Source organism: Haplochromis burtoni, unplaced genomic scaffold (assembly GCF_018398535.1).
Source record: "Haplochromis burtoni strain Fernald_Lab_line unplaced genomic scaffold, NCSU_Asbu1 Contig_109, whole genome shotgun sequence".
Taxonomy (NCBI): Eukaryota; Metazoa; Chordata; class Actinopteri; order Cichliformes; family Cichlidae; genus Haplochromis; species Haplochromis burtoni.
Window position 1 is genome coordinate 181,388 of NW_024582470.1, and position 24,629 is coordinate 206,016.

Genomic DNA, 24,629 nt, shown 5'->3' on the forward strand with positions numbered 1-24,629 from the left:
CTTATCTTATCTTATCTTATCTTATCTTATCTTATCTTATCTTATCTTATCTTATCTTATCTTATCTTATCTTATCTTATCTTATCTTATCTTATCTTATTATTTATTGATTTCCAACTAATGAAAAGCTTAAATGATTGGATCTGGAAACAAAGAGCAAAATGGACTTAAAGTGTGATATTTTAAAATGTAAAGATTGATCTCTGTGTGCGTGTGTTTTACTTATTTATTTACGTTTCACAGGTTATAGGCACGCCCTCTGTGGCCTGGCTTTTAAAGCAGCTCGTCCCACTGATGAGAGCTGAGAGTCTGGAAATCACAGAGTCCCTAGTGCTGGGATTCGGATGCACAAATGCTCTGGTCTTCAGGTACTGGAACAATAACCTACACAACAGTAATAAAACACAAATCCTGCTTTGATGATGTTAGCCTTGGTTTCAGTGCTAATGTTATTCTTGCCTTTGGCAGAGAATGTACTGAAAAAGACTGAATAGACAGAACAAATACAGTTCTAAGTAGATGATATGCCAGATTTGATCTGAATCTCTCCCATGAGAAAGACACGATTCTTCAGTGGGTTTTATCTTACCTACTCTCACCTGTCTGTTTATGAGCTGCATACCTGACACTGAGAGAAGAAAATGAGTCAGTGATGTAGAAGAGAAATTCTTGGAGGGGCAGAGACATATCACATTTTTTCAAAGCACAGAGGTTCCATTGTGACAGGATGGCATTTTCATTCTAAAGGAGATCAGCTATTTTTAACCTAGAGTATTTTCTGAAAAGGCTCTCATTGTTATTAAAAAGATTAAGGTCTGCCCAGACAAATTTGTTCCGTCATTACGGCGTCTGAGGATTAGTGGTTTTAGGGAACATGACATTTGGGTTGCACTGCATAGATTTATGTCACACATCTTCATTGTTCCCATGAATAATAACTATTTATATACAGGGGAGGATATCTCATTTAGCATTTTGGCAATCAGGTCATTGATTGATTGATTTTTTTTCTCCCTCAAACAGGGAGCTTGTCGAAGAACTCCATCCGTTGATGAAAGAAGCACTGGAACGTAGGCCTGAGGTAAAACACACACCGAGGTTGTGAGAGAAAACTGACTGTGCAAGATTGAGAATATTTTCTAGATTAAGTATAAAACTAGATTACTATAAAATCAGGGCTGTAGCTGATGTTTTCCATAGATTAATAATGTTTTGTTTATGAAAATGGAATATAGGTTTTGTCCACAGTCCACTATAATCAGAAGTACTGCATGTTATACTGATACTTTGGGCTGATTGGGACATGATGAATGTAAAAACAAAGAATTACCAGATTTTGTTTGACCTAATTTTTGTTTCTAAGACAAATGAGAGCCACATATAAGGATATTCATTTAAAATTTCGATAGAACATTAGCTGTATAATGTCCTTGTAAGTGGATATCAGGCCCTTGTAAAGCAAAACTGAGTATTTTGGTCTAAATAACCCAAAATGTGATGTCTACATATGTGGACCCCGGGTCCTAGGAGGTTAATCACGATTTTGGACTTTCACTGTAATTTTTTTTCCTTAACATTTTAAAGCTTTTCCTACTGACAAATGACCATGGCCATATATACTACACCAAAGTAAAGGAGTAATAGATGAACATTTAAATGACAGAAAAGTTCAATTTTGTCCAAAATCTACAATAGAAAGAAAGAGTTAATTGCTAATTTCTTCCATTTACTACAGCAGTATTCCATTATCCTGTAGAAAAACAGAAATACTGCACTTCTTTTTTCTTAGCTGAAGATATCTGAGGGATTCAGTGTGTAGTTCAAGTTTTTTACACTGACAAAAAGGGGAGATTCACTGGTCTGACCTACTTAAGGTCAGAGTTGGTGGATTGTGGCCCAGGAAGTAAAATGACTTTGACATCCTGGATCTGCTTTGTGGCAGGAAACTAACAACCTGTCTGTGCTTCCAGAACAAGAAGCGTAGAGAGAGGAGGGATCTTCTCAGGCTGCAGCTGCTGAGGATATTTGAACTACTGGCTAACGCAGGAGTCATCAGTGACAGGTAGCACATACATGTATCATGCACTGAGTCATCTCGTTTTGTTTACTGGGCTTTGATCCTTATGCACACAAAAAGTTAGACTATACTCATCTCTCATCTCCTCCTGTCTGTAACTCTAGTCTCGTTTAGTTTACCAAGGTCATATTTTCCTCCTTGTTTTCCTGTAGCACTAATGGAGCTCTGGAGCGTGATTCCCTGGCCTTGGGTGCTTTATTCCTCGAGTACGTGGACTTAACCCGGATGCTTCTAGAGGCTGAGAATGAGAAAGAACTGGACGTGCTCAAAGACATACGAGCTCATTTCAGTGGGATGGTAGCCAATCTCATCCAGTGTGTGCCTGGTAAGATTATTATTTTACTTCTTACCCTTTTAATTTTATAGCTTAATTTTATAGTAATTTTCTAGTTTGACTACTACACGTCCATTTTTCAGTAGCAGGCAACATACTGGCCTTTTCGGAGTCCTTTTGTCTCTTGTTCTCACCCTCAGTGTCTCTCTTTCTTTCTCTCACGTCTGTGCAGTCCACCACAGGCGCTTCCTCTTCCCTCAGCAGTCTCTGAGGCACCATCTCTTCATTCTCTTCAGCCAGTGGGCCGGGCCCTTCAGTGTTATGTTTACGCCTCTTGACCGGTACAGTGACCGCAACCACCAGATCACTCGCTACCAGTATAGTGCTCTCAAGGTAAGCAGGTCCCAAATCACCAAACTTCTTTTTGCAGTAATTCAGGATATTTTACAGAAATATAAGCATTGCTTTGCTTTTGTCTCCCAGGCCATGTCAGCAGTTCTGTGCTGTGGTCCAGTTTTTGACAACGTGGGTCTCTCTACTGATGGTTATCTCTACAAATGGCTTGACAACATCTTGGCCTGTCATGACTTACGGGTAGGTGGACTCAAGGATTTCTTGGTTTAACTTGTTGTACAGTTAGCTCTCTATGACATGTATTTTGGCATTTTAGTTTAATCTAAGAAGTTACAAATCAGTTTTTAATACATGCACCACAACACAATAACATGTCGTCCTTTAGGTGCATCGTCTGGGGTGTGAGGTGGTCATTCTGCTTTTAGAACTGAATCCAGATCAGATCAACCTGTTCAACTGGGCCGTGGACCGCTGCTTCACTGGGTCTTACCAGCTTGCATCTGGCTGCTTCAAGGCCATCGCCACAGTGTGCGGTAACAGGTCGGGAATCACACCCTGGTTCTAATCTGAACTCCTGATGTTTTTACCATCAGGGAACAGATGTAGATATAAAGCTTACTTTATTTACCACGATGCCCGCTTGCTTGTTAATACTCATTGGTTGAGTTCTTACAGTAACCAATAGCTCTTTCTATTTATTATGCCAGGAATTATCCATGTGACCTTGTGACTTTGCTCAACCTCGTGCTGTTCAAAGCCTCAGACACCAGCAGGGAAATATATGAAATCTCCATGCAGCTGATGCAGGTATGCTCACTTTCATGGCACATATTAAACAAAGTCATAAAGCCAAAACCTGGCAAAGATTTAAAAATAAATGTTTCCTGCAGGTGCTGGAATCTAAGCTGTGTGCATACTCCAAGCGGATGGTGGAGCAGAAGCCTGGTAATATTTTGTATGGGACGCACGGCCCCCTCCCTCCTCTGTACAGTGTCAGCCTTGCGCAGCTCTCCATCCAGCTTGCCAGCATGTACCCAGAGCTCACGCTGCCTCTTTTCTCAGGTAAATTCTTCTCGTCTGTTCTTCTGTGGAATTCTTCCAAATGGTACAAATGCAACAAAAAAGAACAGCTAGATATAAACTAACTAATATATCTATATGCATTTTTAGAAAAAGGTATCTCCTTAAACTTTAATGTGGAAGAGAAGTTAATAAGGAAGCAGCATAAGTTAAAGAAAAAAATGAATAAGTGAATTCTCCTGGTATTTGCAGAGGTGAGCCAACGTTTCCCAACCACCCATCCTAATGGCAGACAGATCATGCTATCCTACCTGCTACCCTGGCTTAGTAACATTGAGCTAGTGGACACAGGTCTCTTACCTCCTGCTTCAAGTCCCTGCACACCAGAGGAAGAACCTCGAGGTCAGGCTCGGGGCCTGAGTGCATCCCCCAGCCTGAGAGGCAGCGGCTGGGGCTCCTTGCAGGCGACATCATTGGTGCTCAACAACCTCATGTTCATGACTGCTAAGGTGGGAAGCCGAGTTAGTTCTTACTTGTGAAAACTCCCAAATGCACCTCTAGCTTTCTAATTAGATTTTTTTCTCTTTACAGTATGGAGATGAGGTTCCCGGACCAGAGATTGAGAATGCCTGGAACGCTCTAGTGTCGAACGAGAGGTGGAGCAACAACTTGCGAGTCACCCTGCAGTTCCTCATCAGCCTGTGTGGTGTTAGCAGTGACACCACATTACTGCCTTATGTAAGAGCATTTTTTAGTTAAATGCAGTAATCCTCACAAAGATATCATAACAAATATGCAGAAGTAATGCAAATAACCCAGAATTTCTAACTAATGCTTGCTCATCTGTTGTAGATTAAGAAGGTGGTGATTTACATGTGTCGCAATAACACCATCCAGACTATGGAGGAGCTCCTGTTTGAGCTGCAGCAGACCGACCCTGTCAACCCTGTGGTTTTGCACTGTGATAATCCTCCATTTTATCGCTTTGCTGCCAGCAACAAAGCCTCCACATCCCAGACAGGTGAGGGGATGTGTTCCTGTCACAGTCTGTGGAGTCAAATTAGATTTTCATCTCAACACTTACCCCTGGTTTGAACTTGACAGCTTTTTTCATGTGACAGATGGATGACTCTGCTGTGTTTCTGTTAAATGTGTAGGCACCACCTCCAGTAGTAACACCGTAGTGGCTGGTCAGGAAAACCTGCCAGAGACAGATGAGACCAAGATGGTCAGAGAGAGTGAAGAACGGTAAGTCATTTTTTATACCTTATATACTTATAGCTGCAGCATGGGTTGTCATGGTGATACAGTGTTTTATTTGGGTGAGACAGTCTCTCAAGAGGCTGTCATAAAGATAGCTAAAAAATGTCAGCATCGTATCAGTTACTGTATGTAGCGATGATAATACCATGAGGATATTGTCAATCAAATCTGGAAATGCTGAGTTTGACTTTAAATGTGGTGGATTTTTCACAGCCGGGCGAGGGCTCACAACAGACTGGAGTCTCGTTACAGCAACAGCTCCGGAGGCTCCTATGAGGATGAAAAAAGTAAGCCCTGACTTGGTTCTCATGAGGAATAAAGTACAATCTTTGACACACACAGAGCCCAGGGGTTTTCACAGCTTACAGCTGTTATTTGGAGAGACTCTGAGGATGTGGACTTTTCAGTGATAAATCTTCACCATTTTAACTTTAGACTTTAATGGTAATTGTTACTGACAGTTCTTGTGCTATAACTTCTCATCCCACATATTTTTTTTCTGGCCAGATACAGAGACTAAAAGCAAATGTTTTAAATGTGTTGTCATGCACCTTGTAATAGCAGCCATTGACATTCTTGTCAAAGTAGGTTAGATGATTCCTATAATTTAAACAGCTAGTTAAGGCCCCAGTCACACAGGCCAATTCATCAACCATCTATTATACAGCTACAGACCGAACACTGACTCCAAACGCCATCTTTCAAGCTTACTCTTTGTTTCATTCATGCAAAAAACAAAGTGTAAAAATGACAACCTCGTTTGCGCTACAGTTGGTAGTATTTTTCAAACACAATAAAATGAAGTCGCAACAAAATTGAATCACAACTACAGTATTAAGGAAAGGTAAAGGTCCCTACAATAAAACAAATACCACTTTTTATTGAGTTTTCCAGTTATGGTGGACAAGGCAAAAAGTTAAGCTTTCAATTGATTTAAAACTCCAGGTCTGTGGTAACTAATAAGCTGGAGTGGAAGATTGCTGCCACTCCCCCTCCTCGGCCTGTGCTTTGAGGATTCTCAAAGGATCAGTCCTTATGCTTTTTAAGTGAAATGGTTAATTGTGCACTACTTTTAATTCAGAATTATTGCTTTGGTGGTATATATGTTTCAGATTTTACTAACCAAATCTTTCTGTGCTCATAGATGACCCACTTCCACCTTACGCTGGATGGCTGCTGAGTATTCTCGAGACCAACCGTCCTCAGCCGTTACCCATGCCTGTTAATGGAGGCTGCTGGGCACCTCTGGTTGACTACCTTCCAGAAACTATCACACCTAGAGGACCACTGCACAGGTGCACACGAACAAACACAGATGACCTTTAGTAAACTTCTGAAAAAACAGGATCTTAGCTAGAAGAGTGATGTTACAATCAGCAGGGCCAGACAGCGTTTCAGAGACATGTTACGCCTACTTTCAGATTTTTGGATAAACTCAAGCACAGAATGAAGCCAAGCCAGCTTGCTCAGGGTCTACTAGGAAAATAGTTCATATTAAAAGAGCTTTCCCACTTAATCTTCTCTGGCTGTCCTGACACTTCAGAGATCAATACTCTAAATAAATAAAATGAAGACTGTTGTAGAGAGCTTTGAAATCTATGATCCATGTACAGTTCATGCACTAGCACAGATTACAGGAAACATCAAACATCAAATGTTTCCATCAAACATGCCAAGATTTTATTGTACTCACATAAAATTTGTGTGTTCCTCAGGTGTAACATTGCAGTGATCTTTATGACCGAGATGGTAGTAGACCACAGTGTGAGAGAAGACTGGGCTTTACACCTGCCCCTACTACTACATGCCCTCTTCTTAGGTAAGCATAACTGAACTCATGTCACGCTTGAATCGGTTAAACCCTGTATGGATTAATTTTGGGGAAAATGGGGTAAGAAAAAAAATAAGCCAAAATCGCCTGCATAGAATGTACTACATGCATTTTGGAGAATGTGGAAATGCTTGATGGGTTATATAAAAAATTCCTCAGTCTCACGCTGATAAAGCAAATGAAACACGTGGTAGATCGAAAAGAACTTGAACCAAAACAAGATAAAATCAAAAGCGCGGGTGTCAGGGTGTTTGCCACCGAAACAAACACACAAAAAAAGCCTTGAGATGTTGAAGGTATTTTCTGTGACGTCCACTGAGCTCATAGCGTGACGATGTGTTTTATCGCCATCACACAGCGACGTGGATGTGGACAGGCCGTTCTCAAGTATCACAATGAAACACTTTCAATCTAGCATGTAGACACATACCTACCCCCACCCAGATGCCAGCTGTATTATTATGCGCTCAGCATATTCTACATACTAACTTTCAAGTTCATGAGATTCAGCATCATCTGGTCTTTTTGCATGAAGTTATCCAGGAATCCATGTTTGATTGTTTAGGGTTTTTTTTTTTTAGCTTTTTTCATTCACTGTTGCACAAATTGAGGCACAACAAGCCTTTGTAATACTACAAAAGCTGTTGTTGTCTTACTCGGTGTGTACTTCATTTTCTAGGTCTGGACCACTACAGGTCAGAGGTCTATGAACACAGCAAACGTCTCCTTCTTCACCTCCTCATTGCGCTCTCCTGCAACAACAACTTTCAGGTCAGATTTCCATTTTAATGTTTGTTATTATTAGGCCAGTTTATTACATGAAGTAGGACTGAAACTTACTTTACCGAGTTCTGCAAAGCTTTACATATTCACTGAGCAACACTTCTTTTTGGGGGTCCAGGTAATAGCCTCAGTACTGATGCTGACGAGAGAGATCAGTGACAACAAGACCCTCACAATCAAGTCCAGCTACCACACAGAGTACCAGCAGTCACGTAAGTAGAAAATATTGAGTGTGTATACAAGCATTTTACAGTCCTCTGACATTTACTAGTAAGATATGACCTGATGGACCATTTTTCATTGGAAAACTAAGAAACTAAACAGTGTAGTACACAAAAATCAGATTAAAGACTCCAGAAATTATATTACTGTAGCAGTACACTTCTCTATAGCATGTCATAATATTCCTATAGACGCACCAGACTTTTTGCGGGAGTGGCAGGCATCTCCCGTGGTGGACTCTGGTCTCAGCTCCACCTCCAACTCATCCTCTGCTAGCCTGGGTGGTGGCAGCACAGCCGGCAGTGTTGGAAATCTGCCCCTTGTAACACCCGATGACCTGGAGGATCTTGAAGATGCGCCCAATGAGACGGATGAGAAGACGAACAAACTCATTGAGTTTCTCTCCACCAGGTAAACACAACTCTGGTCATCTTTTGTGCTGTTCTCGAGGTGGACACTGCGTGTGGGTGTGACGTGCGCTTAAATTTCACTGTAGTCCACACTGTGTGAGCTGCTCGTGTAACGTTTATGTGGTGCTACTGGTGGTGGGTATACAGTGCTTGGAGTACTGTGTTGTTATTGCACAGATCATTTGGGCCACTGTGGGTGCATGAGGACATCACACCAAAGAACCCCAACTCCAAAAGCACAGAGCAGCTCAGCAACTTCCTGCGCCACGTTGTCTCTGTCTTCAAGGAGTCCAAGTCAGGTGAGAAACCACTGAATAACGGCTACAGCAGACCTCACCCAATCTTCACAAATGGAGCAATAATCGACTCATTTTAGACCTGCACAAGGGGTGAAATATGTCCATCTTCACAGACTTCCACCTGGAGCAGCAGCTTAGTGACGTGGCCTTACAGACGGCTCTGTGCAGCTCCTCGCGTCACTATGCCGGCAGATCTTTCCAGATCTTTAGAGCTCTCAAACAGCCGATCAACAACCATGCTGTCTCTGATCTGGTCTCACGCCTCGTTGAGGTGGTGGGAGAACATGGAGACGAGGTGCAGGTGAGAGAAGAGACATATAATAGAGATGTAGTGCTTTCAACCTGATGTATTTGGTGAAGATTCACATTATTGCTGTTGTTCATACCTGTACCTGTTTCAGGGCTATGTGATGGAGGTGCTGTTAACTCTGGAGTCAGTAGTGGTGAATCTAGCAGAGTGTCTGAAAAACAGTGACCTTATGGCAGCTCTTACCAGGTTAGTCTGCTTTGAATGTTAAATCTTTAGAAGTAATAATAATTTGAAGATTACAACATATGTACGGATTTAAACAGCCTCCTTCTGGTGTTTCAGAGCTACTTTATAACCCCACAACATTTTGCTTTCATTGTGTTTGATTTGTAGGACATCCTCACCAGACTTTGTGACAAGTGACAAACTGATGAACAGAAAGAGCACAGGTCAGCTGAACTTCCCTGGCCCAGGATTTGTCGGCCTGTCATCGCAGCGCCACCAGCGCTCCTATTCTGTCCCCAAGAAGTTCGGCGAGTGTTGCAACCAGTCGAGTGATCCCCCTCGCAGTGCAACTCTGGATCGCATACAGGCAAGAAAGGAAAATTGCTGTGTAATCTGACACCTTAATGCTAAATCCTTAATGCTAATTTTGTACTCGCTTTCGGTCTGCAGGCTTGCAACAGTCACGGCCTTGCACGAACAGGAAGAAGTTCAGGCTCCTGCACATCATCGACAAATCGCATTGATCCCAGCGTTCTGTCGGATCCCGCGCACGTGTCTCATCCTTCGTCGATACTGGCCACAGTCTTCTGGGTGGCGGTGTCGCTCATGGAGTCAGACTTCGAGTTTGAATACCAGATGTCACTTCGCCTCGTTCACAAGCTGCTGTCAAAGGTAGATGAGATAAAAAAAATTGCTGATTACAGAGGACAATGTATGTATCTGTAAAAACAACAGTTAACTTAAAGCCAAGATTAAGCAGAAGAAAGCAAACATTCCCTGTAACCTGTGTTTTCCCTTAATGCCATGAAGACTACGTCATCCTAAGACGCTGCTATTTTAAAATGAAAGCAAGCTTTGGAACCTATTAATTCAAGGCCACCACAGACCTAGCAACTGGCTATTGATTCATTCATTGTTTTAGCATCTCAGATATTCTGTTTGCAGGTGGAAGACAATAAGTACCACAAGCAACTTTCAGCTTCACTTAAGCCAAAATCTCTCATTTCCCAGGTGCCCTTAGACAGAGCAGAGAACCGTGAGCGCCTGGAGAAGCTGCAGGCTCAGCTGAGGTGGAGCGGGTTCTCTGGGATTCAACAGCTTTTGTTGAAGGGATTTACCTCCCAGGCTACATCTGACCTGACCTTACAGCTATTCTGCCAGCTCACGCCAGTCTCCCGCGTGCCTGTTGTCGACAGCTCACAGTCTATAGGTAGGTACTGAGGATTTTATATTGTATCGTTTAGTAGTCGTACGGCAACGTGTTTATTTTTATTTATACTGGCTGTATCTGAAGTTCAAACTCTTCTCCCTGTGTAGGCTTTCCTCTGAATGTGCTGTGTCTGCTTCCTCACCTGGTCCAGCACTTTAGCCACCCAAATCAGTTCTGTAAGGAAAGTGCTGAGAGGATTGCACAGGTACTGCGATACTATGGATTCTTCAAGTGGGCTGAGTCTAGGCTTTAGTTTGCTTTTGCTTTACTTGCTTTGACTTTTTTTTAGGTTTGTTAGACAAACAGTAAAGATGTACATTTGGAGAAAGATAAAAAGCCAGAGTGGATTGGAAAAACCTGACATTTCAAAACACAGAAGAACAAGTAAAAGATCAAAAAAGGCAATATTTCTCACATAACGTGTCTGTCTGCTTTTTTGTTTACTTTCTCAGGTATGTTTGGTGGAAAAGAACACAAAGCTGTCCCATCTGGCACATGTGATGACGCTCTATAAGACACGTTCCTACACGAGGGACCCTTTCTCCTGGGTCAGCGTGGTTTGCCGCTACCTTCACGAGGCTTTCTCTGACATAACGCTCAACATGGTCACCTATATGGCTGAGGTAAGTGCTTCTATATATGAAAATATGTCTTATCTTTCTCTATTTTTAGGATTTTACATTTATTGGATGTTTCTATGGAAGCTGGTGCAAGAATGTTGAGTGAGTGGTTTGTGCTGATTATTTGTTGGAAGCCTGTCCTGTTCACTGTTCAGCCAGTTGTTAAAGGACAATCCAATAATTTATAGTCAAGTTATACAAGTTATACAAGTTGGTTATACACATATTGACTTTGCCCTTAAGCAAGATTGGGTTTATGTCTGCGTGCTTACTGAATGTGACTTTCTCTCTCCCAGCTGCTGGATAAGGGACTTCCCAGTATGCAACAGTCTCTCCTCCAAATCATCTACTGTCTGCTTAGCCACATGGACCTGACTGCTGTGCAGGTCAAACAGTTCAACGCTGATGTCCTGAAGACCATTGAGAAGTTTGTCCAGGTGAGTGTCGGACAGTACTCGGTCTTCATTTTAGAGAAATGCACTGCATGCACTGCTGTTTCTCTTACTCTGTCTTTGACATGTGACTTTATAGACAGTACACTGGAAGGATGCCTTAAACATCTTGAAGCTGGTGGTATCACGCTCTGCCAGCCTTGTTCATCCAGTGTACGGCCACACACAGGGTGATCTTTCCAACCTAGAGGTCAGCAGAGTGTGGGACGGCTCCGCTAAAGCTCTCCCTGGGAAAACTCTGGATTTCACATTTGACATCTCTGAGGTAAGAAAGCTGCTGCTACTGAGCTTCTTTTTGTAAATGCCCATCATTGACTTGCAGTTACAGTACACCCCCATGTTTTGCTAGGTCATAAATAGAAAAGGATTTCCTCAACGCATGCAATATGCAAAGCATCAAAAAATTTGCATGTCTTTCTGTTTGTTATCTTCCCAGACACCGGTGATCGGGCGCCGTTTTGATGAGCTCCAAGGATCAGGGGGTAGAGAGGGGAAAGCCAGAGCCATGGCTGTGACCCGCAGTACTTCCTCCACTTCTTCTGGATCCAATTCCAACACCATTCTGGTGCCTGTCAGCTGGAGGCGACCACAGTTATCTCAGGTAGCATCAATGCCCAAAACTAAGGTTTCACATCAGTGCTGCTTGGTTTTGTAAGACTTGTAAAAGAATATTATATTAAAATGTGTTGATCAAGTCATTCTTCTTTAGCATACTGACCTCAAATAGCCCAAGAAAAACAGATTTAAAACTTTCTGTTTATAACATGCTTAGAAATTATCCCTTGATCATCAAAGCATGAGGCATGTGAAGCGAGAAGAAAATCATCACTTTACTGATGAGTTTTTCTCCTACATGCAGAAAAGAACCAGAGAGAAGCTGGTGAGCGTTTTGTCTCTATGTGGACAAGAAGTTGGACTTACCAAGAACCCATCTGTAAGCTAACTTCCTTGTTGTACTTGTTCTTTATGTACACAGTCAACAAAATTCAAGCTTGTATTTCTGTTTTTTTTGTTTCTATTTTGTAGAGGGAGTAAAACCTCTAAAGTTTTCTGGGGATGTTTCTGTTGTTAAGATGGCTTCACTAATTGCCTCTGACAAGTCTAAAAACCTGTTTCTGTCTTCTTGTCAGGTGATCTTCTCATCCTGTGGTGACTTGGACATGATGGAGGTGCGGGAGAGCGGCGTGTCATCTGAGGACGGTGGTACCAGAGAGGACACATTAGATGACACCGCCAGTGAGCAGCAGTTTAGGGTTTTCAGAGACTTTGACTTCCTGGATGTGGAGCTGGAGGATGGAGAGGTGAGAGTCACAATAATACTGTATTTCACCTGTGGTCGTTTGATTTATGCTGACACAGTGGTCCTTTCTTTCATTTTACCTTTACTGTGTCTTTCAACTTATCCACCTGTCTTTCTTCAACATATTTGAAAAGTATTTCTCTGTCCTCCCACCTCATCTCTTTCTCTCTAACTCTGTCTCTCTCTTTCTTCCCCTCGCTGCCTAGGAGCTCCAGGTAAGTCCCTCACATTGAGTACTTAACATTAGCCTTCATCAGCTCTTTGGTGCTCCTGCCTCTTTTGTTTTGATCTGGAACGTAAAAACAAAATCCTCTTTGTGCTTCATTTTGCTCTCACGGCTTGATTGCAGAGCGACATTTATGACAGCACTGCTACTTTTTAAATAGAGATAAATATATTATAGTTATTATAAAAGATAATTTTACAGGCTGAAAACCACCTTTCCAGCATATAATCATGTATTCATGCCATGAATAACAGTCCATCTTGCATCTTGTTCTTGTAACTAAAGCAATTATTTTGTGTTTTGAGAGATTAAAGTAAAAATGTTCCCTTCATCGCAGGGATTTTACTTCTACCATTCATTGTGTCCATGTCTTCCAACATGTATGTGTGTGTTTGTTGTTGTTGTGTTTTTTTAAATCTAGGGTGAGACTGTCGATAACTTTAACTGGGGTGTGCGCCGGCGATCTCTGGACAGCACAGAGCTGGGCGACCTGCTGGAGGAGAGCCAGCACTCAGGCAGCACCCCCAGTCTGGGTCACGAAGACCCTCACGATTCAGACGAGTCATCAGAGGAAGAGGAGTCTTCAACTAGCCAGAGCCTCTCCCATTCTCAGCTTGTGTGTAGCCTTAGCTGCTGAATCAACACATTAAAAATCCTCTGAAGCCTTAAAAGGCTTATTATTTTTCCTGAGTCAACATTCATGATTTGCCTCCCTGTTCCAGACCAACCCGTCTCCATCAGAGGAAACCAATCACACCGATTCTCTGTCTACTTCATACGACACATCTGCTGACCCCCAGTCCCTCAACGCCACCACCCCGAGCCAGGGAGCTCTCCATGATGATCACATTGGTCTACATGTGAGAAATAATAGACTTGGACGTGGATGTGTTGTTTGCCTAGATACATTTTGAAACATCAAAAATGTAATGCTTTTGTTTTCTCAGGTGAGGGTGTGTGGTGAGGACGAGGACACTCAGGCCCAGGATGATGAACTGTCGCTGAGTGTCAACGAGCTCCCCCCCGGCTCCGACTGTGGAGAGAGCTTCACTCTGGATTTGCCGGGGCAACCTCAAAATCAGCTGCCAAATCTGGACCGTGGTCTTAACCCAGACTATTGCCAGCCTCCACTGGATTTTCTAGACCCAAACTGTCTGCCCAGGTAAGTTTGAAAGACAGGATTTAAATATTAATCCCTGCATGCTGAATACACTGCTGGATTGTTGCCAGAGTCTCTGTCAGGGTTTTTCCTACCGTAAAAACTTTTGGTGGCTCACGGAAAGAAGTTTTAGCTCAAGCCAAAGGAAAATCACCAGTTTTGTTGCGTTTGATCAACAATAGAAACTCTGATAATGACCAAAAATGGCAGAAAATGTAGATTTTGTTTAATAGTGCAACAGAAAATGACTCCCAAAGCGTAACTACTAAGCCAGGAAAAACCTAATGGGATATTATTCATGGATGTTTTGCCTATTTTGTCCTATTATTAACATTTTTGAGATATTATTAAACCCTGTTAGATACATTTTTCAAATACTTATCGTACTGGGTGCAAACAGCACAGACTCACTTCTTTCTCATCTCTGTTGTTAAAGCTTGCGTGATGATGTTGATGATTTGGAGGACCTTGGGTTTCCTCCTCCCCCCTCTCCATTTTTTTCCGCCATCTTGGCAGCGTTCCAACCCACGGTGTGTGACGATGCCGAGGAGGCATGGCGCTGCCACATCAACCAGCTTGTAACAGACTCAGATGGGTCATGTGCTGTCTACACATTTCAGGTCTTCTCATCACTCTTTAAGGTACATCACATGAAGGATTACCTTTAGGGGGTTTTTGTTTGTTTGTTTTTTATGTTTGGATTTCTTGTTTTTTGTACACCCATTTTTTCAAGCTATCACTCATATTATGTATAATTATATATTAGATCTCTTCCATTAGCATGAATTACAGTACAGTGTCTTTTTCCAGAACATCCAGGGAAAATTCTGCACCTTAACAAAAGATGTTGCCACTTATCTTGGCGAGGGATTAAGAGGCATTGGATCAAAGTTTCTCAGGTCCTCACAGATGCTCACCACATGCTCAGATTGTCCTACCATTTACATTGATGCTGACACGGTGAGTACAGTTGGCAGACTTCTTGCTGATCACAGTATTGTAGCTGCTTCAGTCTATGGGAGTCTAAAAAACCCCAAAGACAAATCTAATACTGAGCTCATTTTTACTGCTCCTTTCTTCTTGTTGGTCTGTATAGATCATGTCCTACGGCCTCCTCGAAAAGATGAAGTTCAGTGCACTGGAGCTGCAAGAGTACCTGGATACTTACAACACCAAAGAGGAGGCTGCTGTATTGGTAAGTGCACGTTTACTTATTTCCTCCTTCAAATGTGTGCCAGATAAAATATTTACCACCTTTTCTTCTGTCCACTCCTCTTTCCAATGAAGTTTTCCGTTTTTTGTCTTTCAGTGGCTCAGGAACTGTAAGGACACATTTCCCAGATGTCCTGGTGACAGTGTGGTTACCTGCCAACCTGGAGATTCAGAGGAGAAGGTACAAACAACTTTATTTATTATTTACTGTACCAATGAAAGCACAAATTTTTACTGGCAAATTGATTCAGTCTATGTAGCTTAATCTTTGTGTTGTATTAATGGCTTTCTTTCTCTGTGGATTGAAATGTTTGCCCTCTTTGCACGCTGGCTCTGTCTCTATATCGTTATATCCTCCTGAAATTTCTTTTCCGTGCGGGAGTCGTTAAGTTTAAAGTTGCTGTTTTTTCTCTACAGTGTTGATTAATTCTTGGCAGCCTGGCTGTAAACAGTCAGGATTTTTAACTTGCTGTGCATGTGTTTGATTGATACTTTGTCTTCCTCTCACTTCACTCTTGATGCCCTAACATGCTCTCTCGCTGTCTAGCAAATGGAGTCTCTTGCAGTAAGTTCTCTTCACTTCACTCTAGATTCCTCTTAAACTGCTTAATTAACTTTGCACAACTGAATCAGTCTGTTTTGTTGTCACGTGTTTGTATTCCTTTGCATGTGCTTACAACAATTTGTGATTGTGATTGTTTGTGATCTCTGCTTCTGATAAATCTTAGCTTTTTTTGTCACTTGTGTCTTCCAGCAACTGGAGCTTTGTCAGAGGCTTTACAAGCTTCACTTTCAGCTCCTCCTTCTGTTCCAGTCCTACTGCTCGCTCATTGGTCAAGTTCATGCAATAAGCTCCGTGCCTGAGGTGAGTCAAATCATTCTTCATTAAGTGTGACTTGCAGGCTAACAGAGGAACATGCTGGTTCCCTTATGTCTATGTGAGAGGATTCAGAGTCCAAGTAATTCACAATCAAACACATTAAATACCAAGATCTGCATGACTGTTGTTGTTCTAAATGTATTAGTTAAACATTAAATGTCCATCAAATTTGAGGTTTTCTAGGTCAGTGTGATTGATATCAACTAGGGCAATTTCCCCTTGTGACTTGGTCTTTCCTTGTATCATCCAGCTGTATGATAAGGAACATTCTAAGAAAAATGTCTATGATATATAGAGCCACATTATTTTTATTTAAATAGACATATGCTTTTATAAGTATATGTATGGTTTACTAGTTAAATTAAAATGATGTTGACCCTTAGAAAAACCCTGCTACACTGCAGACTTAATCTTGAGCATTTAATCTTTTAATATAGACATAAATTTCACATACACACTCACCCACCACCATCTGTTGTCCCTCCACCTCTTAGCTGCTGAACATGTCTCGAGAGCTTACTGATCTGAAGAGCAGCCTGCAGGCAGCAGAGGCAGCCGTAGCCAGCGACTTGGAACACAAACACTTGGCCCACACTCACTCACACGCCACCCAGGTGGCAGCCATGGTTGTGCCCAGCTTCCCCACCTCAGAGGCAGCGGTGCAGGCCATACTGGAGTGCCTTAGGAACCATGAGTTCACCAAAGCCGTGCGCTACATCCAGGAATGCAGGTGAGCAGCACGAGGCCATCAGCATACATGAGTGTATCCTGGGATTTAATGATTTTATTATTTTGTCTCAATGTAAAAGAACAAATGATCCAAAAAATGACCATGTGAACACACTGTGTCCCCATCACTTTCTCCAATCTTTACAAATCATTTTGAAGTATATAATAAGTAGACATTATAAAGGGCTGTCATTCCTGGCTGAGAAACTTAAGCTTGGGAGATGTTGAGGTCTATCTATCTCTCTTGTGCTTCTGTACGCAGATGATATTGTAGTATTGACAGAATCAGAGCTTCAGATGGCTTTAGATGGAGTAGAAAGATGTTGTATAGACAGGAAAGTGTAAATCCTAATGAAAGTAAAATTTTAATGTTTGCATGAGGTAAAGTAGGACAGTTCTGTGGCTTTAAATTTGGAAATCCTGTAATACAAGTAGAGGAGGATCTAAGGCATAGGTGTCAAACTCTGGCCCGCGGGCCAAATTTGGCCCGCAGCCTAATTACATTTGGCCTGCGAAGCCATACCAAATTATTATTAGAGCTGGCCTACTGGTATTATACAGCTAATATATATATTCTTTAGTATTAAGCTTTGCTTGTTCCATATTCAGTTTTCCAGCAAAACTTGTTTGAGTCCATAAGAAGAGATTCATTCTTAAATCTGGAGGAAGATTTTTTTTTCAGTAAATATTAATGTTAGCCCGAGACTTTGTTCCAGTTTTGAATTTTGGCCCACTGTGTATTTGAGTTTGACACCCCTGATCTAAGGAGCTTGGAATGAAAAGCGACTGAACTTCTTTAAATGTCTTGAAGATGTTTCACCTCTCATCCAAGAAGCTTCTTCAGTTCTAAGACCAAATGATGAAGACTTCCAGATTTTAAGCCCTAGAGGGGATTGCCCCGTAAGAGGGTCGTTGACCCACTATTGCTCATGTGGCTCATCACATGATCCAAGGTGTGAAAAAAAGGGTGTGGTCCATTATCAGCGTAAGCTTCGGGTGAAACCATTGTTAGACCTTGCCTCACCCTATCATTTGACTTATTGAGATCAAGAAGTGGGGAGATTTAAGTTGATAAAGATAAAGTTAAATGTAGGATGATTGGTTTTAAGTTTAGATTATCGAATGGAAATAGGAATAAATTGTACTTTTAATGTCTATTTTTCCAAAGAATCAATATGATAAAGGTGTTTTGAAGTTACGGTTAGGGAAGTTAAAACAAATATTTGATTATACGGGATTTTCTTATTTATGGGGATATACCAGAGTGGTGAATGACCGCTATATAAAAGCAGCTTTTAAGATGAGAATATCCAAACCTGAGGCAAAATTGATAGACCTGATATGTTTAACAATAGCATCTGTATAAATTACAGAATATTTAGGCAAGAGTTCGAACTGAAAAATTACTTGTGTAGTTTATTCTATATGGTGTTATTTGGCAAGGTATAGATGTGGGTCTAGTGGCATTCCTGTACTTATGGACACATTTTTATCAAGTTGAATATATTAATTGTGTATTTATACTTTGTAGCTTGATCCAATGAATCAAGCTACATTGAATATTGAATATAGAAAGTATGTCTCTTTATAGCTACCTGTATTAATTATAATACTTTTTGTGTCCATTTCAGGAGGCAGTGGCCTAACGGAGTGTTTGGCGGAAGCTCAGAGAGTGAGGTTCAGACGCTGCTCAACGTCTACTTCCGTCACCAAACGTTGGGCCAGACGGGCACAATCGCCCTGGTCGGTTCCCGGCAGGACCTCAGTCTGATCTGCTCCAAGCTGCTGGAGCTCAACGGGGAAATCCGCGACATGATCCGCCACGCCCAGGGTTACCGGGTCGTCACAACTTACCTCCCCGATTCAAGTGCCTCCGCGACCAGTCTCTGACAGGACTTCAGGAGCCCCCCACCCCCTCCTTCTCCACCTTTACTCCCTCCATCACTGCAGCCATTGACCCTTCCAAGACAACCTCTGCAATCCTCTCAGCCTGCTCTTACAGAGGGGGCCCAGCACCCACATACCTGGCCCCTGCCGCCTCCTATGTGTCTGCTGCCCCAGATTCACAGCTCCAGGCAGATGCCCACTTACCACCCTGCCCAGCACTAGAACCTGAATTAAACCTTTCATTCCACTCTTCATCCTCATCCACTGCAAACTCTGAGACCTCTTTACTTAATTTTCCCAAACCCCCTGACCTGTTCTCTGCTCATAGCTCCAACACGCCAGGCCAGTCACATTTTACACTGCCGCTCACACAAGAGCCAAAGAGACGTTATCTAGATGAGAACGCAAGCCTTTATTATCCTATCAGAGTACATCCATCATGCAGTTTACCGCAATCACATTTCCACTGCAGCAAACACCCGATATCATCTCTCACATCCAGCTCTCTCCCAACTGTGGCCTCAGCGCCCACCTTGCTCACACACTCTTACACGAACCCATCACCCATTTCTTCCCGGGGCTCTCATCTTCCCCATTTCCCATGCTCTCCGTACAAACACTCAAGCCCGTCCTCGATTCTGCACCCGGGCCGTGACACGGTCTTAACTCACAGCCCTGCATCGAGTTCATCTCTTCCCCCTCCCCCACCACCCCCTCCCTGTCCCACCGGCCCAGGAGAGGCTGCAGCTTGGGGTTGTTGTTGCTCCTTCGGCGGTGCTGCTACGCCTTTGACTCGCTACCTAGGGAAGGTGGGACAAGCTGCCCTGCCCTTACTGACAGTAGGGGGGCTCCTGAATACTGAACCGTCAGATGTCCAAACCTGAGACTTTAAAGTTACCACGCCAGAGGACCTAACGATCCAACATCAGGTCTTTGCATCTGAAAAGTAGACAATGACATACCAGAAATAACTGGACACTTTAAATGTTTAAGGACAGGGAATCATATCCCATGTATAATGGGATTTATCTCTGGATACTACAGATTGCTGCCTGCTGATAAGAATGACCTGATGTGATTATATACAAGCGCAGGCTTTGCTTCTAAAGCTAGATGTCGTGAAAAATAATGTACCTCCTTGTTTAAGTCCCGCTTGACGGTCATAATTCAGCATCTAATCTGTGCTGCACTCCGAGGACCTGTGAAGGCTTTTAGCTTGGACTTAAACTGGCTTCCCAGAGGAACTTTTAGACATGCTTGACACTTGCTGCCTCCTTCAGGAAGGATGAAAGAGACAGTGAGGAAATGAGTCGTGACACTACGTAGCATCACTGGAAGAAGTTTCCTCTGTGGAGTTTTGTTATACGTTTTTTCTAAATGTTGTAGAAAGGAGATCATGTATGTTTTGTTACTGTGAGAGAAAAAGGCTGTCACTTTTATTAAGAAGGAAAAGCCAAATGCTGGAGTGATTTTGTCTCTACTGTTCTGAGGCCTCCTCTGGAGGAAACTGTGCAATGCATGACCCAGCTGAATGCTTTCTACTGTATGCTCCCGTCCTGTCCTTTTCGCCTGGCCCAGACGTCTGACCTCAGACTGATTGAAAGACTTGCTGACAGAGCAGATTCAAAATATTCAAGCGCATTTCTTTACGCTGCTCTTTGGCCTGTTTCTATTATTGATATTCTGTATCAGTGAATCAACTTGTCCCCTGACTACTGTTGTAAACATTGGTAGAGTAATCATGCCATTATCCGTGCGTGGCGTGCACCCCTCCGTGGCTAGCTGTAGCATCTTTAGTGAGCGTAAACACTATATTTCTGTCGACTTGGTGTTCACATGCAGAGAAGATGGCGCATGTACACAGTCAAGTATTTGCCCGTCTGTATACTGCTAATCGTTACTGTCACACAACCATAGTAGGATATGTTTGTGTGGTTTGTATTTACCTTACACGTAAGGGAAATGCTGACATTCTGCACTCATTGTAGATGTGCGAAATGAAACCCACGCTACACACTACTGAATCTGAACTCGTCGTTGTCAGCCTTTTTGTGTGTGTGTGAGAGACTCTCCCTTGGTTCGGATCAAGCAATCATTTTGCTGTTGCTGTACAAATGTCTTCTTTTCCTATTTATATCTGATCAGATATGAAACGACACTTATTTGACTTAAGTTTTATAATGATGTTTGTTCTCTCAAATCAAACTGCCATGCATGCATTTTCTGTTTACTGTATGGAGTGTTTGAAATATTTATTAACAAGATAATTTTATCTGAAAGATACGTTTGTATGAGGTACAAAAGGGAGCCACAAGCTCACGCGGGTATGTTTTTCTTTTTCCTGTGTGTGGGAGAATGTGTTTGCATGCCAAACAAGAAGTTGCACATTTTTAAAGCTTTTTAGATGAAGACAGTAGTTGTTTTTTCACCTTGTAAATATTTTCACAGCCTTTGTGAAGTTGTTTTGAGTTGAAGCTCTGTAAAAGTTGTTAAAGTAAAGACCTATAACTTATGTTGTCTTTTGGTGCTTTATAAATGACTGAAAAACTAATTGTATTCAAGGGGCTCTGCCCTCTTCCTACATCTATCAATGTTCTCTGCAGTCTTCCTCCTTCCTGGCAGCTCCATCTTTAACATCCCTCCTCTACAAATGTCCAAACCCTCTCAGCTTTGCTTCACTGTGTCTCCAAAATGCTCAACCTGAACGGTCCTTCAGGTATATTCATTTCTAATCCTCTCTCTCCTGATCTTAACAGCTTGAAATCTGAACATTTTTAGCTCCGCCAGCCTTCAAACCATGCATCATAGCAAGTCTCACTACTGTCCTTAAACATTTCATTTTACTCATGCCATCTTTGTGTCACTAATAACCTGACACTCATCTTGCCTGACTCCAAGTATTTAAACCTGTCTTCCTCTCATTCACTCACATGTATTCCATCTTGCTTCTGATTTTCATTCCTTTTCTCCCCAGAGGATACCTCCACCTCACCACTAGATCAATGTCATCTGCAAACATCAGTCCACAGATACTCGTGCCCGACCTCTGTCAACTTTTCCATCACCACTGCAAATGTTACACTGCACTCATGCAGCAGCACGGTTTCTCTTGGTGATCCATCACATGCTTACTCTAGATCTACAAAGTTCAACTGCTCGTGAGCATCAACACTCAAACATCACATTTATCGTGCTCTCAGCATGAAGCCCTACTACTGCTGCTTTTGATCAGCAACTTTTTCCCATGGATTTGTGCTACGACCGACAACATTGAATTTTAAAGGTTTTTATCAGCCATTTTTTTTTTACCATGGTTTCACTTTTCACCTGATCTGTACATCAGTTTCAGAACCACAAGCTTGTGCTAAGATATGTGGACTTTGTTCTACATATTAGAGTGCAACTTATTACCTAGACACGCTAGTATTGTTAAAAAAAGAAGCTTGGAGTAATTTAGAAATTGTGCCATCAGTTTGTATGGGAGAACATTGTATCATTGCAGTAGAGTAACATAGTCTACTGTGTATAATAGGCAAGCACCCCATCATTTCCATTTTGACTTCATAGTGTATGTATACATTCAGGAATCTCAACTTTTAAGGTGCAGTGTTTATTTCTTCATACAAAAATAGTTGTCATGTTAGGTACCAGGATCAGTGAGGGGGAATGAATTTTTAAAGTTGGCTCAAACCAGGGCAGCGATTGGAGTGACTCTTCAAGTTTGCTACTGGGGGCGGTGGCAGCTTCTCTTTGTGGCATGACTTTACACATCAGCCTTATTGGTGTAACCTCAGGCTTTCACGGCGGGCAACTTAGACGATGTATTTGAAGCTGTAGGTGGCATCACAGGACAGCTTCATTCCCTTGCAGCGACAGCACAGGTCCTGACGGTGAGGCTTCTTCATGTTAATGTGCCTCTGCTTCTTCTCACAGATGCAGCAAGTCTGAGAGCAACCCTGACAGGGGGTGTAAAAGAACATCACCAGCATAAGAAACAGCACAGGCTTTTCTCATCCCTACGGAAGGATTGCCTTACTGAGACTGATAGTGCCTTAGAAATGTGATCCAGTTTATTTAAATGCCCCACACAGAATCTGACTGACCCTGCGACTCCACTTTAAGTCCAAGTGAACAAATCATCTTGCGAAAGTTCCTCAAAAACAAGTTCACGTACCTTGCACAGGATAGATTCCACTCTGTAGGGGTTAAACCCCACTTGGCACTTCCGGCAGAGCTGCTTGTAGTACACCTGCCAAAGCAGTCGCTCTATTTTAGAAATACAATACTCAGCAGGTATTTGTTTGTGCAATGCTCGTTACCACTAACCTTACTCGTTCCAGAGATGCACCATACATAAGCACTCTCCCACCGGATGTTGCACTTTTTGCAGTGGAAAAACCCATACCTCTGCTCCAGGAACTGGAAAAAACAAAGATAAATAAAATGTGTACAAAAGCTTTTTTACCACAGCTGGGTTTTTCCCTGTGGGCTGCACTGACTGTAAACATTCTGGTGATACTTTTATGGAGAATGTGAGTGAGTGCATAGATTTTGAACTTAACTATCGTGATATGTTTTGAGTTTCCCATTAATAATGGCTCTACCCCGTTACCATTCATACTACAAAGTAGTTAATAAACAAGATAGTTTTTCAATTTAAAAACATTTATGTTTAACTTTTATAAATACAGAACAGTCTGGGCAATTAGTATCTTATACTGCTCTTTATTTCTTTGTATTTTTGAACACGTTATGATCTTTTACACTTCTTAAATCTTAAATAAATTTAGTTTCGTTAGATGTTTTTTAGTGTAAAAAAAGTACAGAGTTAAAATCAGAACAAATTTAAATGAGCCTACGGTGACATTTGCCAATTAACTAAAAGAATCTATATTTTCGGATGGATAATAGGTTTTAAATGACAGTCGTACTAATTAGGCTATAGTTTGAGGGCTTGAACCACAGATGACTGAGGGACTTTTCTGAGTTACATCGTGGATTGGAAAGCTAAAGACAGTGCTCATTGCCATTTCCCCACACGCATCCACCTGAAAGTTGGATCCCTTTGGAGACCGGTGGAAAGCTGTCTTGGAGTCTTCTGGGGCTTCCTCGCCACTTTGATCCCCATCGGCCTCGGACGTGGCCTGCTCGGCGGCGGCTTCACCTTCTCCTTCACCAGCGCAGTCTTCGAGTTTCTTTAGGAAGAGCCTGCGGTCAAACACCGGCGAATAGATGGACACGGGCCTCAGGAAGCGCAGGTTGCTCATTGGTGGCGTGTGGCACTGCGCCTTCTCCTCCGGCGTGGACGCATCGGGGCTCATGGGGAGCTTGCAGGGAGTGGGAAATTCATCGAAAAACAGCGTTTTGGGGCCCAGAGAGCACTGGACAATTTTATCCACCCTGGCGTTCACTTGCACGCCGCACTCTTTGGTGTTCGCCTTCTTGAGCTGAGGGGGTAAACTGGGGTTGACCTGGGACAGGAGGGTCTTGTAGAGCTCCAGGTAGTTGAGGCTCTGGGGGTTCATGAAGCGACCATCTCTCTTGCCCCAGTTGCCGACCTGAGCCGGGGAAGCGCAGACAGGGTTACCATATACATTGTATGGTGGAAACGTGGACAGGAACCCCTCCATCCTGGAGCCATGAAACCAGTCCAACTTCGTCCTCGTGAGATTTATAGCCTACGCGTACCTTCTCTAGGCACTGATTGGTTAATTGAGAACAGCGGCGTGCAGGCTCGAATATAGGTAGAGATACGTTGCCCTCTATTATTTATTAATAATAAGGCTCTGTTGACTACAGCAAGAATTGCTGGCTATGCATTTGAAAGTGTAATGGTACATTTTTGGGGCCATCTTTAAAATTTAAGTTAAATTAAAATTGTTTTTATCAAAAAAACTACAGAAAATCTCTGCTGAAACAAGACTCTGTGCCCAATCCACTTCTGCA

General features: G+C 42.4%; 2 protein-coding genes across 10 annotated transcripts in view; one reads left to right on the forward strand and one right to left on the reverse strand.

Moving 5' to 3' along the window:
* The window catches only part of fryb (furry homolog b (Drosophila)), a 54,030-nt gene extending 32,816 nt beyond the window's left edge, over positions 1–21,214 (forward strand). For 4 of the 9 annotated variants that reach the window (XM_014335438.2, XM_014335431.2, XM_014335436.2 and 1 more), the window contains exons 24-67: positions 244–368; positions 1,024–1,081; positions 1,971–2,062; positions 2,230–2,402; positions 2,584–2,744; positions 2,835–2,945; positions 3,091–3,245; positions 3,413–3,512; positions 3,596–3,767; positions 3,978–4,234; positions 4,317–4,463; positions 4,578–4,746; positions 4,883–4,973; positions 5,202–5,275; positions 6,133–6,283; positions 6,704–6,807; positions 7,499–7,590; positions 7,721–7,814; positions 8,016–8,235; positions 8,382–8,533; positions 8,647–8,834; positions 8,935–9,029; positions 9,177–9,375; positions 9,459–9,680; positions 10,020–10,218; positions 10,326–10,423; positions 10,671–10,841; positions 11,135–11,275; positions 11,370–11,555; positions 11,727–11,891; positions 12,150–12,224; positions 12,421–12,591; positions 12,797–12,805; positions 13,238–13,432; positions 13,539–13,676; positions 13,764–13,978; positions 14,412–14,616; positions 14,786–14,935; positions 15,072–15,170; positions 15,285–15,368; positions 15,735–15,752; positions 15,942–16,052; positions 16,562–16,797; positions 18,428–21,214. In XM_014335438.2, the coding sequence (XP_014190924.1) occupies positions 244–368; positions 1,024–1,081; positions 1,971–2,062; positions 2,230–2,402; positions 2,584–2,744; positions 2,835–2,945; positions 3,091–3,245; positions 3,413–3,512; positions 3,596–3,767; positions 3,978–4,234; positions 4,317–4,463; positions 4,578–4,746; positions 4,883–4,973; positions 5,202–5,275; positions 6,133–6,283; positions 6,704–6,807; positions 7,499–7,590; positions 7,721–7,814; positions 8,016–8,235; positions 8,382–8,533; positions 8,647–8,834; positions 8,935–9,029; positions 9,177–9,375; positions 9,459–9,680; positions 10,020–10,218; positions 10,326–10,423; positions 10,671–10,841; positions 11,135–11,275; positions 11,370–11,555; positions 11,727–11,891; positions 12,150–12,224; positions 12,421–12,591; positions 12,797–12,805; positions 13,238–13,432; positions 13,539–13,676; positions 13,764–13,978; positions 14,412–14,616; positions 14,786–14,935; positions 15,072–15,170; positions 15,285–15,368; positions 15,735–15,752; positions 15,942–16,052; positions 16,562–16,797; positions 18,428–18,686 (6,327 nt within the window). In that variant the 3' untranslated portion in view covers positions 18,687–21,214. The remainder of the gene's footprint in view (positions 1–243; positions 369–1,023; positions 1,082–1,970; positions 2,063–2,229; positions 2,403–2,583; positions 2,745–2,834; positions 2,946–3,090; positions 3,246–3,412; positions 3,513–3,595; positions 3,768–3,977; positions 4,235–4,316; positions 4,464–4,577; positions 4,747–4,882; positions 4,974–5,201; positions 5,276–6,132; positions 6,284–6,703; positions 6,808–7,498; positions 7,591–7,720; positions 7,815–8,015; positions 8,236–8,381; positions 8,534–8,646; positions 8,835–8,934; positions 9,030–9,176; positions 9,376–9,458; positions 9,681–10,019; positions 10,219–10,325; positions 10,424–10,670; positions 10,842–11,134; positions 11,276–11,369; positions 11,556–11,726; positions 11,892–12,149; positions 12,225–12,420; positions 12,592–12,796; positions 12,806–13,237; positions 13,433–13,538; positions 13,677–13,763; positions 13,979–14,411; positions 14,617–14,785; positions 14,936–15,071; positions 15,171–15,284; positions 15,369–15,734; positions 15,753–15,941; positions 16,053–16,561; positions 16,798–18,427) is intronic. The other 5 variants (XM_014335434.2, XM_014335433.2, XM_014335432.2 and 2 more) reach the window with 5 other exon arrangements.
* Positions 21,215–21,504: 290 nt separating this feature from the next.
* On the reverse strand, positions 21,505–24,620 carry zar1l (zygote arrest 1-like). The gene is made up of 4 exons (XM_005928119.3): positions 23,732–24,620; positions 23,010–23,102; positions 22,858–22,932; positions 21,505–22,639 (listed from the first exon to the last, which is right to left on the reverse strand). Exons 1-4 carry the CDS (start codon positions 24,311–24,313, stop codon positions 22,496–22,498), a joined length of 894 nt encoding a protein of 297 aa, XP_005928181.1. The 5' UTR covers positions 24,314–24,620; the 3' UTR covers positions 21,505–22,495.
* Between the last annotated feature and the right edge of the window lie 9 nt (positions 24,621–24,629).

Bases quoted from the DNA above. Each gene is read 5' to 3' on its own strand.
- zar1l (XM_005928119.3), bottom strand. From the start codon at position 24,313: ATGGAGGGGTTCCTGTCCACGTTTCCACCATACAATGTATATGGTAAC. The intron at 22,933-23,009 runs GTTAGTGGTAAC...CTGCTTTGGCAG, and splicing joins GCATCTCTGGAACGAGTAAG to GTGTACTACAAGCAGCTCTG. The intron at 22,640-22,857 runs GTACGTGAACTT...ACCCCCTGTCAG, and splicing joins TGGAATCTATCCTGTGCAAG to GGTTGCTCTCAGACTTGCTG.